Genomic DNA, 16576 nt, shown 5'->3' on the forward strand with positions numbered 1-16576 from the left:
TTGGGACCAACTGCAGGGTGAAGAAGGGGTAAGAAAGAAGATGGGGAAGGGGGGACTTCCCTGGCAGCCCAGTGGTTAAGAATCTGCCTTGCAATGCAGGAGGGCTTCCCAAGTGGTTCAGATGGTAAAGAATCTGCCTGCAATGTGGGAGACCTGGGTTCAATCCCTGGGTCAGGAAGATCCCCTAGAGAAGGAAATGGCATCCCATTCCAGTATTCTTGCCTAGAGGATTCCATGGATAGAAGAGCCTGCTGCGGCTGCTGCTAAGTCGTTTCAGTCGTGTCCAACTCTGTGGGACCCCACAGACGGCAGCCCACCAGGCTCCCCCCGTCCCTGGGATTCTCCAGGCGAGTACTGGAGTGGGGTGCCATTGCCTTCTCCGACAGAAGAGCCTAGGGGACTATATAGTCCATGGGGTCGCAAGGAGTCAGACAAGAGTGAACCACTAACACTGACGCTGACTGACTTTCAAGGCAGGGGCTGTGGGCCTGACCCCTGGGTGGGGAACTACGATCCCACGTGCCACAACTAAGCCCACGTGCTGTAACTACTGAGGCCATGAGCTACAACCAGACAGTCCTTGTGCCCCAGTGAAAGATCCTGCATGAGGAAATGAAGATCCTGCATGAGGAAATGAAGATCCTGCGTGCTGCAGTTAAGACCTGATGCAGCCGAAAAAATATTTTTTAAAAAGAAGGTGAGGGAGGGGAATGAAAAATAGCTGGCACATTCTCTGTAGCAAGTATATCTTTTTTCAGCACTATTGATCTTCTTCATGTTCTTTAAAAAAAATAGTACTTATCAGTACCCCCTCTGTTATAATTTTGATTTTTAGTTTATTATCTATTATTCCACTAAAATACAAACTCCATGAGGGCAGAGACTTTTCTCCTTATTGTATCCTCAGCACCTAGAACAGCTTCTGGCATGGAGAAAGTCTCAAGAATTACCTGATGAGTGAATGAATGGCTTGGACTCTGGCATTTTCTACCCCAGTATTTTCTAAGTCAGTAGCTGTTGCATCTCTGCTTGCTCATCTTCTTCCCTGAAATCATTTGACCAACTTCCAAAAATGCAAGTAAAATTCCCTGGCTTGTTATCAAGTATTTGGAAGTAATGACAGCCTTCCATCTTTATATTTTGGCTCAACAGCTACTGAAGAAGCTCAAGGCCTATCCTACAAGGCTTTGCTCATAAGCACCCTCACCTTGGTGGCCTTTGCACTGGTGAGTTGGAGGGGGTCCCATCATCTGTTATGTGAACTGTGGGACTCTAGGCAAACACACCTATATCAGACATGGAGGCATATAGCCTGCCCAACTTGTACTATTTAGCCAAGATAATAAAAAATAATAATTTCAGGTAGAGCCATGAAAAAATTTAAACAAGGGTTCTATTGTAGATGGAATTTGACTGTGTGGATCACAACAAACTGTGGGAAATTCTTCAAGAGATGGGAATACCAGACCATCTCACCTGCCTCCTGAGAAATCTGCATGCAGGTCAAGAAGAAAGTTAGAACCAGACACGGAACAATGGACTGGTTCCAAATTGGGAAACAAGTACGTCAAGGCTGTATATTGTCACCCTGTTTATTTGACTTATACGCAGAGCACATTGTGCGAAATGTTGGGCTGGATGAAACTCAAGCTGGAATCAAGATTGCCAGGAGAAATATTAATAACCTCAGATATGCAGATGACACCACCGTTATGGCAGAAAGCAAAGAAGAACTAAAGAGCCATTTGATGAAAGTGAAAGAAGAGAATGAAAAAGCTGGCTTAAAAGTTAACATTCAGAAAACTAAGATCAGGGCATCTGGTCCCATCACTTCATGGGAAATAGATGGGGAAACAATGGAAACTGACTTTATTTTCTTGGGCTCCAAAATCACTGCAGATGGTGACTGCAGCCATGAAATTAAAAGATACTTGCTCCTTGGAAGAAAAGCTACAACAAACCTGGACAGCATATTAAAAAGCAGAGACATCACTTTGCCGACAAAGGTCCATCTAGTCAAAGCTATGGTTTTTCCAGTACTCATGTATGGATGTGAGAGTTGGACTATAAAGAAAGCTGGACACCAAAGAACTAATGCTTTTGAACTGTGGTGCTGGAGAAGACTCTTGAGAGTCCCTTGGACTGCAAGATCAAACCAGTCCATCCTAAAGGAAATCAGTCCTGAATAGTCATTAGAGGGACTGATGCTGAAGCTGAAGCTCCAATACTTTGGTCACCTGATACAAAGAACTGACTCACTGGAAAAGACTGATGCTGGGAAAGACTGAAAGCGGGAAGAGGAGGGGACGACAGAGGATGAGATGGTTGGATGGCATCACTGACTCAATGGACATGAGTTTGAGCAAGCTCCAGGAGTTGGTGATGGACAAGGAAGCCTGGTGTGCTGCAGTCCCTGGGGTTGCCAAGAGTCAGACATGACTGAGTGATTGAACTGAACTGAATTATAGATGGGCTTCCCTGGTGGCCCTAGTGATAAAAGAAACCACCTGCCAATACAGAATACATAACAGGGTTGATCTCTGGGTTGGGAAGATCCCCTGGATGATGGCATGGCAACCCACTCCAGTATTCTTTCCTGTAGAGTCCCATGGACAGAGAAGCCTGGCAGGCTATAGTCCATAGGGTAGCACAGAGTCGGGCATTGCTGAAGTGACTTCGCACGCACGCACTACTGCTGCAGATACCACATAGTTTGGTGGGGCTCAGATATGAGGTTCCATGGAAAGTGCCTTGAATGGTGCCTTGCCTAAGGGTTAATGTATGTTTATTATATATTCTTAAAGTTGCTGGAGAAATTTGAGAAAGTTAATTATGACTTGGGCCTGAATGATGAAAAGTTGGTCATTCAAACATCTGGGAAGAGAATTTCAAGCTGAAATAAACTCAAATGCAAAGGCCAAGAGATTAGTACCAGCCTGGTCTGTTCGGGGTATGAAAGAAAGGTGGTGCAGAGGGATGATGATGAATGAGAGGGAGAAGGGAAGAGATAAGGCCAGAGAGTTTGGCAGATCATGTGACCTCCCCAAGGTCAGGTCAGTTAGGTTCAGTCGCTCAGTCCTGTCCGACTCTTTGCGACCCCAGGGACTGCAGCACACCACACTTCCGTGTCCATCACCAACTCCCAGAGCTTGCTCAAACTCATGTCCATTGAGTCAATGATGCCATCCAACCATCTCATCCTCTGTCGTCCCCTTCTCCTCCTGCCTTCAATCTTTCCCAGCATCAGGGTCTTTTCTAATGAGTCAGTTCTTTGTATCAGGTGACCAAAGTATTGGAGCTTCAACTTCAGCATCAGTCCTTCCAATAAATATTCAGGGTTGATTTCCTTTAGGATTGACTGGACTGATTTCCTTGAAGTCCAAGGGAGTCTCAAGAGTCTTCCCCAACACCACAGTTCAAAAGCATCAATTCTTCGGGGCTCAGCTTCCTTTATAGTCCAACTCTCACATCCATACATGACTACTGGAAAAACCATAGCCTTGACTAGATGGACCTTTGTTGGAAAAGTAACGTCTCTGCTTTTGAATATGCTGTCTAGGTTGGTTATAACTTTTCTCCCAGGGAGTAAGTGTCTTTTAATTTCATGGTTGTAGTCACTAACTGCAGTGATTTTGGAGCCCCCCAAAATAAAGTCTGCCACTGTTTCCACTGTTTTTCCATCTATTTGCCATGAAGTGTTGGCACCAGATGCCATGATCTTTGTTTTCTGAATGTTGAGCTTTAGGCCAACTTTTCCACTCTCCTCTTTCACTTTCATCAAGAGGCTCTTTAGTTCTTCTTCACCTTCTGCCGTAAGGGTGGTGTCATCTGCATATCTGAGGTTATTGATATTTCTCCCGGCAATCTTGATTCCAGCTTATGCTTCATCCAGCCCAGCGTTTCTCATGATGTAGTCTGCATACACGTTAAATAAGTAGGGTGACAATATACAGCCTTGACGTACTCCTTTTCTTATTTGGAACCAGTCTGTTGTTCCATGTCCAGTACTAACTATTGCTTCCTGACCTGCATTCAGATTTCTCAAGAGGCAGGTCAGGTGGTCTGGTATGCCCATCTCTTGAAGAATTGTTCACAGTTTATTGTGATCTACACAGTCAAAGCCTTTGGCATAGTCAATACAGCAGAAATACATGTTTTTCTGGCTCTCTTGCTTTTTCAATGATCCAACAGATGTTGGCAATTTGATCTGGTTCACGGTTCACATATTGCTGAAGACTGACTTGGAGAATTTTGAACATTACTTTACTAGTGTGTGAGATGAGTGCAATTGTGTGGTAGTTTGAGCATTCTTTGGCATTGCCTTTCTTTGGGATTGGAATGAAAACTGACCTTTTCCAGTCCTGTGGCTACTGCTGAGTTTTCCAAATTTGCTGGCATATTGAGTGCAGCACTTTCACAGCATCATCTTTTAGGATTTGAAAGAGCTCAACTGGAATTCCATCACTTCCACTAGCTTTGTTCGTAATGATGCTTCCTAAAGCCCACTTGACTTCACATTCCAGGATGTCTGGCTCTAGGTCAGTGATCACACCATCGTGATTATCTGGGTCGTGAAGATCTTTTTTGTACAGTTCTTTTGTGTATTCTTGCCACCTCTTATTAATATCCTCTGCTTCTGTTAGGTCCATAGCATTTCTGTCCTTTCCTGAGCCCATATTTGCATGAAGTGTTCAAGGTCAGGTAAATTTGCAAGGTCAGGTAAGGAGTTTGAATTTTATTCTTAAGTATAATTAGGTTTTAAGAACAGATGTGACATGATTTGTATCTGAAAAAGACCACTCTGACTGCTGAGGAGGCTGAAAAAGAGTAGAAGCGGAGAGACCACTTTGGAGGCAGGTGAAAGATGTTGAAAAGACCCTGATGCTGGGAAAAGTTGAGAGCAGGAGGAGAAGAGGATGGCAGAGGATGAGGTGGTTGGATGGCATGAGTTTGAGCAAGCTTCAGGAGTTGGTGCTGGACAGGGAAGCCTGGCATGCTGCAGTCCCTGGGGTCACAAAGAATAGGTCATGACTCTTGGAAAGATGAACTGAAATGAAAGATATTGATGGACTAGCCTAGGGTTTTAGAAGTCGAAATGGTGAGAAATGGCTGACTTGGGGATATAACTTGGAGAATAAAGTTGATAGGACTTGGTAATGGATTAGATGTGGTGGCTGGTGTGGGGAAGAAGAGAGGGAAGAGACTTATCAGGCATGATGACTAGATTCTTGGTCTGAGCATGTGGGTAGATGGCGGTGCCATGAACTATGATGGGGGGAAACTGGGAGAACAGGATTCAGGGGGAAGGGAGGCCCAGAGGGGGTCAATGGTTCTGTTTGGCCATGTTAAGTCTCAGAGGCTAATTATATTTCAAGTCAAGATATTGTGTTGGGACTTCCCTGGTGGTCCAGTGGTTAAGAATCTGCCTTCCAAATGAGGGGGCGAGTTGGATCTCTGATCTGGGAAACTTAGATCCACATGCTACAGGGCAACTAAGCCTGTACACTGCAACGAAAGATCCCATGTGCCGCAGCTAAGACCCAGCACAGCTAAATACATAAATATTTTTTAAAAAGATACTGTGCAGGCAATCAGCTAACGATAGCTAAGGGGAAAAGTCCAGGAGAGAGGTATTTCAAAACAAGGGATAAGATGAGATCACCTGGTGACTAACAATAGATATAGGGAAATACAGAGGGTGGAGGGTTAGATGCTGAATTACAATACAGGGAGACGTGGTCTGAACAGGACAACAGGAGGTTAGTGGAGAGGGAGGCTGGTCAAGCAAAGTTCCATGGAAGAATTAGATCTGAGCTCCTAGAATCCACAGAAAACCAAGCAGTGACATTTTATCAGTGAGGATGCTGGTATAGTGGGGGTAATTTGCAATTAGTCACACAGCTAGTGACAGAACTGTAACTTTGCATTTGAATTACTTTAAGTTAAATGTGCAGCCGAACCCAAGGCTCCCACATTGCAGGAGGTTTCTTTACCAGCTGAGCCAGAAGGGAAGCCCAAGAATACTGGAGTGGGTAGCCTATCCCTTCTCCAGGGGATCTTCCCGACCCAGGAATCGAACCCTGGTCTCCGCATTCCGGGCGGATTCCTTACCGCCTGAGCTGTCAGCTGCTAAGTCACTTCAGTCGTGTCCGACTCTGTGCAACCCCATGGATGGCAGCCCACCAGGCTCCGCCATCCCTGGGATTCTCCAGGCAAGAACACTGGAGTGGGTTGCCATTTCCTTCTCCAATGCATGAAAGTGGAAAGTGAAAGTGAAGTCGCTCAGTCCTGTCTGACTCTTCGCGACCCCATGGACTGCAGCCTGCCAGGCTCCTCCATCCATGGGATTTTCCAGGCAAGAGTACTGGAGTGGGTTGCCATTGAGCTATCAGGGAAGCCCCTAAATGTGCAGCAGGGTACGTAATTAAGAGAGAGGAATGCCAGGCACCTAGGAGCATGGACTTTGGAGTCATTCTGCTTGGATTCAGATTCTGGACCTGCCACTTAGCAGGTGGGTGACTCCAGGTACCTTTTTCATCATCTCTGTACTTCAGTTTTCTTATCTGAAATGGGTGTACTACAAACAGCTATGTACTTATGGGCTACTAACTCTGTGCGTTCTCGTACAAAGATTTTACATACATTATTCAACGCTCCCCTCCAATAATCAATGAAGTTGAGGCTTGTTTCTTCGTGCTAGGGCTGCATCACGCAACACAACAAAATCTTTGCCTTTGTGCAGCTTGCCTGTGATTTATTGAAGGGAGAAAGATGATAAACCCAATAAATATGTATTAATGGGACGACAGAGGATGAGATGGTTGGATGGCATCACCGACCCGATAGACTTTAGTTTGAGTAAGCTCCGGGAGTTGGTGATGGACAGGGAAGCCCGGCGTGCTGCAGTCCCATGGGGTCGCAGAGAGTCGGACACGACTGAGCGACTGAACTGAAGTGCTATAGAAGACACAGCAGGGTAACGGAACTCGGGAAGTTGCTGTTTTAAGTCCGGTATCCAGAGTCGATCTCCCTGAGAAGGCGACATCTGAGCAAAGATTGGAAGGAAGTGAGAAGTCGAGCCACCCAGGTATCGAGGAAGAGGACTCAGAGCGGAAACAGCAAGGGTGAAGGTAGACTCTCAGGTTGAGAGCATTTGCTGAACATCCACCAACAACGTCTAGTGCAAGCCGAGAGAATAAGATGCAAGAGGTAGGGGCTGTGTATCCAGTTCTAGGAACTTTGACTTTTACTCATGAGGCGCCATTGGACACATCTGCCTGGGGAAGTGATATAACTTGATCTTATATTTAGGCGCAAGGTCCATTAACGTGGTCTGGCGCTGAAGTCAGAGATCTCAGGATAAATGAATCCCAGCATAAGGGTTCAGCCACATAGCAAGCGCCCTGCAAGCGCTGGCCCACTACGCTGGTTGCCCGCGACCCTCTCACTTAAACCTCGCCTCGACCTACCGTCCTCTAGTTCCCCAGTTCCAAGGCTCGCCAGCCACTCTGTCGTGTCTCCACGTAGCGCTTCCCCGGCTACGGATTGCGCAACTCAGGCAACCGGGCGGAGTCTGCACGTAGGCGGAGCGACAGCGAGCGGGAGAAGGCCCCAGAAACAGACGAGACGAGGAAGCCCTGAGCGCCCCCACAACAAGACGCCCACTGACTGCGCCTGCGCACGCGCCATCCAGGCGGCCGGCATTCCAGAGCGGCAATCCACCCCGCCCCAATTCCGGGGCGGAGTTCTTGGTTGCGCCTGCGCACAGCCTCGCCGCACCCTACGCCTGCGCGCTCCGCCAGCCCGGCCCCATCCCCCCAGGTTTTTAGGGTGGTGGGGGGAGGGCGAGTCTCGGCGAGTCACGATGATGGCGGCCACCAGCCTGTGGTGAGCTAGCGGATTCTCTGCTGTTTTCGCAGAGCCCCTCGCGCTCACGACAGACCCACTGGCTGGTAACCGGGCGCGTGAGGAAGCACGGTGGCCCGAGCTCGCGAGGAAGGCCGCAGTCGCGGAGGCAGCGGCGCGGCCGGGGGCCAGGGCTGGGGGAGAGGCCGCTCTGCAGGGCGAATGTGACAAGCCCCCACCCCCACCGCCTTCCTCCCGAGTGCGCGAGGAGCGCGGGCGACCCCGGGGCCCCGCCAGGCCACAGACCCCGCCCAGCGGCCAGCACCCGGAGCAGGCCCGGCAGCGGAGCTGCGCGGCGGCACCATGCTGGTCACCCTGAAGACCCTCCAGCAGCAGACCTTCAAGATCGACATCGACCCCGACGAGACGGTGAGTGCGGCGGGGCGCGCTGGGCCCGGCCCCGAGCGGGGGCGGTCCGCGCGAGGGGCCGGGAGGGCCTGGGCTGGGGATGGCGCGGCGGGACCGCGTGCGGGGCCTCGACCTCAGCTTCGAGCGGAGCTTGAGCAGGTAGAGCCGCGGTGCACCCGAGACGGCATGGCGAGCGGAGGGTCTAGGGACCCGGGCGCTTATGAGGCCTGCGGGCTCCGGGCGCGGGTAGGGCCAGGGACCTGGCAGTGTGCGGCCCACTGAACCTTCAGGGTGGGCTGTGGGCTTTGTGGCAGGAGTGAGGGGAAGCAGTGGTCGGACACTGAAGCCAGGGTGGCATATGGCGTGAAGCACACGTTAGCGGGGCACCGGAGGCCTCGGCCTGGGCGCTCTCGGTGGAGGGGCCAGAGGGGGAGGGGAGGTCAGGGTGGCCTGGGCGGTCGATCTGGGCTCCCGGGTGTGGGTGCACAGGTTAGGGAGGGAGAGGTAGGCGTCGCCACTATCCCTGCGTGGACCTGGTTAGGCGGTGAGGTCTTGGAGGTGGTAACTGGAGATAATGAGCCTTAAATAAAATGGTATCAGGTTCCGTCAGCCGCAGAGTGTGAGTGTGAGGGGTGGTGAAAATGCCTTTTTTGACCTCTTCGCCGCAGAATTGGTGACCCTTTTATTTGCATAAATCTTGAATCGTTTCTCTGCAGTTCTCCCGCCACCCAGCCCACACCCATACGTAGATTGCACTTCGAGGCCTTTTTGGTGGTGAAGGTTGTTGCATTAGAGCCCTTCCAATAAAATCCAGGCGCAAACTTAACTCCAGATTAGCAAGTTCCTGTGTTAGAAGCCTTGAAATTGTAGGATCGGAAGTCTGCACCCAACCCTCAAATAACAGCCTTTCAGAAGAGAAATAAAATAAAAACTCTGAATCTCTTCTGTAAACTCTTGAACGACTCGAACTTCACGTGTTAAATTTTCATGTCATCCTCTGTATTTGTGACTGCAAAAAGCCATTGTGTTGAAATCAGTACAACTTTATGCCAAGATCTAAAAATTGCCATTCAGTGTAAACTGACTTCTTGTGTGAGTCTGTACACCTTTGAGGTTGTCACAGTGCTGTATTTACAGCAGCAACTTTCTGCCCGTCTGTATTTTTCAAAATAATTGATTCAATTTTGGTGGATGTCGGGGGCCTTCAGTTCAGTCGCTTAGTCGTTTCCGACTCTTTGCGACCCTATGGACCGCAGCATGCCAGGCCTCCCTGCATCACCAACTCCCGGAGCTTACTTACTCATGTCCGTTGAGTCGGTGATGCCATCCAACCATCTCATCCCCTGTCGTCCCCTTCTCCTCCTGCCTTCAATCTTTCCCAGGATCAGGGTCTTTTCCAATGAGTCATTTTGCATCAGGTGGCCAAGTATTGGAGTTTCAGCTTCAGCATCAGTCCATCCACTGATATTCAGGACTGATTTCCTTTAGGATGGACTGGTTGGATCTCCTTGCAGTCCAAGGGACTCTAAAGAATCTCCAACACCACACTTCAAAAGCATCAATTCTTCAGCGCTCAGCTTTCTTTATAGTCCAACTCTCACATCCATCCAGGTCTACTTGGTGTTGGTTAATTAAATAAACCTGAGCTCCCATTTGCGGCTCTAACATAATTTGCTATGTACCTATTTTACAAAGACGTGAAGATTAAATAGTATTTAATTGGTGGTCAGTAAATGAAATCGATTATTAATCAATGGGTACCTTTGAGGGAGGAAGTTTTCTACATCTTGAATTATTTAAAAATGTAGTTCCCAAGCTTTTTGAAATTGTGGCACAAAATGATTTTAGTTCAAGGCACTTAATTATATGTGTAAATATGCTACATTATAAATTCTTAAAAGGTGCAAGAGATACCAAGTTTTGATGAGAAATTCAGTGTCCTCAAAATTGACAACACCTGTGGATCACTGTTACTAACATCAAATTCTTCCTGAATATTCCTTTACTGCTTATTGTGTACTTATAAGTTAAAGGATGGAAGTGAAAATGCAGCTGTTTAATGTTTTCAGCCAAATTTTTCCATAAAATAGCTATTGACTTTAGTTTTTTGTAATGTTGGTGCTGCAGGAACTTTACCAACTGGTATTCACAATTAGTTCCAGAATTATTGAAACCTAAAGGTTTGGGGGGGGGGGTGTGGGGGGTGTTTTATATTTCTGGGTTTATTGAAGATATGCAGTGACTTTCTACAGCTCCACTGAAACATTTATGTTCTACTAGATTTGTATTGCTCTTTAGGCATTTTATGCATTCATTATCTTAGAGCCAATATTGTGTTTGTATAGATAATTAGCTATGTTACTATTTGTGTTTGTATAGATAATTAGCTACGTTGCTATTTTCCATTTTATTTATATGAATTATAAACATACTTCTGAAGGTAGATTTTCAGAAAGCTTAGTTACAGAGTTGCTTCTTCAGTTTTTTGTTGCTGTTTGTCCAAGTATAATTGTGCCGCTGTTTATATAAATGTAAAACCTAACATTGTTAGTCTGGGACAAGAAATGAAAACATTTAATTGGGATATTCTGGAACATTTACTTTAAAATGACTTGTGGGTTTTTACTTTAATGGACTTAAATTTCAGAAATGGGGAAAACATTAGAGCTATTTTAATTGCATCTTTATAATGATTTTTAAATTAACATTTATTTTTAATACCGTATTTGAGAGCTTTCCAGTAAGAAAAGAAGCAATGAAAATTATATAATTATCGGCAGACTGTAAGTATCCTGTTTGTGAAAACTAGATAGCCAAGGATATTAAGAAAATAAATTTAAAATAAAGGGGAAAAAAATAGGATTTTAGTGAGACTTTTAGGGAGATTCACATAAAATGAACAGATTTTGGTGTCTGAAACCTATGTGTAGGCCACTCAGAGGTTTGATTTTTTACCTAGAAGTAACTAAGGAACCTTAAATTACTTAAGTAACTTGAAATGGCTGGTGTAGAAACTCTTGTGAGCTTGAGAGGAGTAGGAGCAAAAATGAGTGAAAGAGGACTGAGAGATAAGAGGAATCATGGGAGTGATTCGTTTGCTGAACAAGTAAATGTTCAGTGAGCTTTGACTGGCAGAACCAGAGGAATGCAAGGACACGGGAGACATGGTCTGGGGCTTTTGGGGAGACATATTTACATAGTCTTAGCTCAGTCAGTGGCTATAGCATAGGAGACGGACACAGTAGAAAAAGCAAGATTTGTTTTTAAGGTGTTCTTACTTGCTTTGGTTTTTGAATGTTAAAAGTCCTCCCCTGCCTTTTTGTTTAAAACCAGTGAAACCTTAACGTTGCCATTTTGTGCCATTTCCTTGACCATTGCCCTTCACTGCCCTTCGTGTTAACCATTACAAAAATCTTTTTATTATTAGAATAATAATTCATCTCCTCTTATAAAATAACTGGGGGAAAAACAACAGTAAGTTTGAGGTGAGACATGAAGTGCACAAGCTGAAATACTACATAAGTCACAACAAAGCTATGTGTATACATTGGAAGTTTTTGATAAGACAGTTACTAAAGTACAGTAGTTTTAATTAGTATAGACAGTGTATTTGATGTTCTGTACAGTACTCTGCAAAGAATTATCTCACTTTGTGATACATTTGTGCTGCAAAATACTGCTTGAGTACTAGTTCTGTATATAGGATTTACTAGCCATCATTTTTTAGCACATTGTTCCCATTGTGACTAATTGTATTATAATAGAGTTGTGCTAGAGATAGTGCCTTATTATGGAAGTTTCCTAGATTATTAAAACCTTTAAGTTGTTAACGTATTAAAATACTATATCACAGAGGTAAAACTAAGGTTTCTTGGTATTTTGGTAAAACAAAATACTGGAAGTACCTGGGAAACCTGGCATGGCTTGCATCTGTACTTAGCACACAGGAAGCATTTAAGGGAGCTTTCCAGGTGGCTCAGTGGTAGAGAATCCATCTGCTGATGCAGCTGATGTGGGTTCAATCTCTGGGTCAGGAAGATCCCCTGGAGAAAGAAATGGCAACCCCTTTCAGTATCCTTGCCTGGGAAATCCCATGGACAGAGGAGCCTACAGTCCATTGGGTTGCAAAGAGTCGGATATGACTTAGAGACTAAACAACAGCAACAACAGTTTGGTAAAGATCTTTTGAATGAACTAAATACATTTTTTGGTGAATTGCCAAGTCAGTGATCCCTCAATCTTTGCATGTTAATTTATTTAATATTGGTTGAATACTTACTAAAAATGTCAGGTCCTGCTGTCATGGTGTGTACGTTATAGTGGGATAAATCAGTTCAAAAACAAGTTTTCAAAACCAGATAATGGTAAGAGTTATGTAGAGAATTGAAATAGGGTGAGGTAATGTGATAGTGCATGACTGGGTGGCTACTTTTAAATTGACTGGTCACAGAAGACCTTTCTAAATAAGGTGACATTTAAACTGAGATCTGAATAATAAGCACTCAGAGATGGGGAGAGTGTTTTCTTTAGGGAAAGACTTTCAAGGGTGTGCGTTGGGAATCAAAAAAGGCCTGTTTTGTTGTTCTAGTAGGTGAGGGGAAAGAGAGGTGAGGGATTAGAGTTAGGCAAGAGGCCAGGGCCTGTAGGGCTTTGTAATAAGCTGGAGATTTTCATTGTAAAATAGAAAGCCTTTGGGGGCTTTTAAGCAGAGCAGAAAAAATATTTCTTTTATGATTTGGAAAGGTTACTTTGCTGTCTGGAGAACAGACAGTACGAAGAGCAGTGAGGCTTGCACAACAGTCTCAAGAGTTGAAGTTTTGACGAGGGAAGTAAGAGTAGAGATATAAAGAGAGTTGGAGGGATTTGAGATATGGTTGGAAGGGAAGAGCTGATGATGGGTTGTAGTGGGGGAAGTAGAGAAATCAAAGATTAAGTAAAGGTTTTAGTTGTATAACTTGTGTGAACACCATGTTCTTTGCTGAGACATGGAGGGTTGGGAGAGGAACAGGTTTAGGGATTGGGGTAGGAACTCAAAGACTTACATTTAAGATGCCTGCTAAACATTTAGGTGGAAATGACAAGGAGATTTGATACGAATTTCAATTCCAGAGGGAAATTTGGGCTGGGGTTAGAGACATGACAAGCCACATGTGTGTTTGACCTCAGTCCATAGGAATGGATGAGATCATCTTGCCTCAACCTTTTTCAGTGCCCATTCTGGACAAAATTGAGCCCAAGAGCCTAAATTACCCCTTATAGCTACTAGAGTTGAGGAACCTTGGTGAGAGTGGAATGGGATGGGGCTTAGGGCTGAAACTTGGGGTGCTGTTCCATGTGAAGACTGAGTAGTGAAAAGGTCAGGCAGTCAAGGAGCAACCTTTGAAGGAGGAAGAATCCAAGAGAAGAAAAAAGTTTCAAAGACAAGGAAAGGGTCAAGTGTATCTGCTACTTGCAAAAATGTAAGATGAAAACAAGGAACATGACTTTTGGTTTTGGCAACTTGGAGGTCATAAGTGACCTGGGTGAGTAATCTCCTTGAAGCGGTGGGGCCAGAAGTTAGATTTGAGTGAATTGAGGAATGCATGGGAGACACGTGAAAACAATTGCAATAATTCTGAGTGTCACAGCCTGTGGTAGGCATTGTTTAAAAAAAACAAAAAAAAAACAAAAAACCAGAATTGTGAAAAATATGTAATAATGTGTGTTTTAAAAAGAATTGGAGACCAGCATGATTAGTAACTTCTCTGGCCTTGGTAGTTTCACTGTCTTTGAATGATGGTCTTGTCCACAGTCTGATCTCCATTCATTAATTGCACATCTGGTGACCTTTCCTTCTACTTAACTCATTTATTCAGACCCAGGAGTGGTAACTAGCTCTTATCACAGCAAGTAACTGGAGCTCTTCCTCTTGTCCACAGTAATCTGTTTTTGGTACCTCACTTTAACGTTCCTCTGTTTCCAGTTCTTAGGAGACTTAGAATCCATTTGATCCATACTGCTTTTCTCTGGCCCTCCCCTCGTGTTACTGCTTCCACTTTTGCCCAGCTAAAATAGAGCCAGTGGTTATAATCTCTCCCTTGCAAGGGTCAGGTGTAGCATGTCTCTTGAGCCAGGCCGCCTAACTTTCAGTCCTGGCTGTAGCACTTGCCATGTGATGTGACCTTTGGCAAGTTACCCAGTTTTGTGCCTGTTTCCTCATCAGTAAAGTTGAGAATACAGCCACAGAAATACTGCCGTCTCAGGATCGTTTTGAAGGTTATGTGAGTTTGAGCTAACACACAGTATGCTTGGTGACAGTGCTAACAACATGGCCCCACTCGCACTCCACCCGACAGCCTCTCTTGATTGTGGGGATAGCTTTGTATTGTGCATAGTGCTATCTAAGGCCAGTTCCTTCACTTTCCCACGACATCCTAAACTCATTTATAAAGGACGTCACTCCATCGGGTCTCCTTTTCTTCATCATTGATTTTTCCATTTCTAGAGTTATCTAAACACTGTCCTTGTTTTAATAAAACCCTCCCTTGTCTCCACATTTGTCTACTGTCCCGTTTCCCCCTCTTCCTTATAGCAGAACTTAAGGGTAGCTCTTGAATCTGTTTGCTTTTTTTTTTTTTAACATCTTGCTCTTTCAAATACATCATACTGTTCCTAAGCTAGAGGAGAGCTTTTCCCCACTTTGTAGTTGCCTTGTATCTTTGAGTGTGGTATACTTAAATCTGTTTTCTCATGGGTAAAATGGGAGTAATAGTAATTTACGTTCCTCATAGAGTTGGTGTGAAAATCAGGTGAGATCATGGATCTGAAAATTTGAGTAAATTGTGAAATCAGAAATCTATGCAATTTTTAAAAAAAACATCCTGTTTTTATCAGTTTTCCATTCATTGTGATCAGTGTTTTCACTGTCCTTTTTGAACATGGTTTGTGTGAGATATCTTTATTTTCTCAGCTTGATGTAGTCAGCAACTTCAGTGTTGAGAGCAGTATTCTGCCATTTTAGTCCTGGAAATTGAGATTATTTGATAGATAGTATATAAAATTTCTTTTGCTTTTGGAAAGAAATGTTATAAATTTAAACTTGGTATAGAACAGTGAATCCTGCTGAGGGACACCACACGTCTGTTCCCTATAAGTTTGGATAAATACATTCCTTGTATTTGGCTCTCTGACAGCTAATTTTATAGCGGAATGAACTTTATAAACCCTTTAACATTATATATACCTATTCCAGCAGAGGAAGTAGACCAGCTACAAATGACTAATATGTATGCATAGGTCCTCGATGCTTGAGCAGTTGGATAACAGTTGTTGTCTCTCCCTCTGTCCTGTCCTCTGCATGTCTGGTTGTATTAGATGGGTGGCTTTATTTGTCATGTATTAGATCCGTTCTCTGCCTGTATAGGGACTTTAAAATTTATAAGTAACTTGGGAATTTCTGCTTTACTGTCTTCAAAGTCTGTGTCTGTTTTGATCTTGATGAGACCATACTGTTAGGAATGTATTTATAATATTGTAGAATAGATTAAACTGGCATAAATAGATAGGCTTTTTTAATTTTTTTTAAAAAAAAAGACAAAAAGAAAAGACATTAGTAGCTGCTGTTGGTTACCAGGGGCTTCCCTGGTGGCTCTGACAGTAAAAAGTCTGCCTGCAATGCTGGAGACGCAGACTGGGAAGATTCCCCTGGAGAAGGGAATGGCTGCCCACTGCAGTATTCTTGCTGGAGAATTCCACGGACAGAGGAGCCTGGAGGGCTATAATCCAACAGCTTTCCGTTGTAGAGTTGAACACAACTGAGCGACTAACACTTTGAGTACTTTGGCTTTAGGAGCCTAATTATCATAGTTTCTGTTGGGGGAGAATGGATTATGAATTTCAAATTATACTTAAAATAGTAACTTTTAGATCGTAACCCTAATTTGAAAATTAGGGTTACTGCCTTTGTTTACTGTTATCCACACATTGTTAATACTGTAATCTGAATTATTTTTTCAGTTAAAAAAAAAAAATTGTACCACATTTTTTCTTTCCTTTGGTCCAGTGGGAAGAAGTTTCCTGCTGCATTAATGTCAGCTGACATCTTCATAATCAGTTCTGTTTTTAGAATTACCTGAAACCCGCTTTGTGGGAAGGATTCAGGAAATACTCTCGGGTGCCTGCACTAGTCTCCCAAATGGAAGGATACCACCCAGGGAACCAAAAAGGAAAAGTTTTGCCCATAGTGTAAATGTATGAAATCCTTTTGTAAACATATTTTGCTTTAGGTCTCTGTTTCCTTTTGCTAATGGAGGCTTCACTGGTGGCTCAGATGGTAAAGAATCTG

At 44.5% G+C, this 16576-nt stretch overlaps 1 protein-coding gene and 1 long non-coding RNA gene across 2 annotated transcripts in view; one reads left to right on the forward strand and one right to left on the reverse strand.

Annotated features, from left to right (window-relative positions):
- The first annotated feature begins 7852 nt into the window (after positions 1-7852).
- RAD23B (RAD23 homolog B, nucleotide excision repair protein) overlaps positions 7853-16576 on the forward strand; it is a 44300-nt gene continuing 35576 nt past the window's right edge. Inside the window, exon 1 of the mRNA XM_055579239.1 lies at positions 7853-8274. Within this exon, the coding sequence (XP_055435214.1) occupies positions 8209-8274 (66 nt within the window). The 5' untranslated portion in view covers positions 7853-8208. The remainder of the gene's footprint in view (positions 8275-16576) is intronic.
- LOC129650606 (uncharacterized) lies at positions 9032-9689 on the reverse strand. The gene is made up of 2 exons (XR_008713867.1): positions 9554-9689; positions 9032-9262 (listed from the first exon to the last, which is right to left on the reverse strand). It is a non-coding gene; the product is annotated as an uncharacterized LOC129650606 (long non-coding RNA).

The sequence above is a fragment of the Bubalus kerabau genome, chromosome 4 (assembly GCF_029407905.1).
Source record: "Bubalus kerabau isolate K-KA32 ecotype Philippines breed swamp buffalo chromosome 4, PCC_UOA_SB_1v2, whole genome shotgun sequence".
Classification (NCBI taxonomy): Eukaryota; Metazoa; Chordata; class Mammalia; order Artiodactyla; family Bovidae; genus Bubalus; species Bubalus kerabau.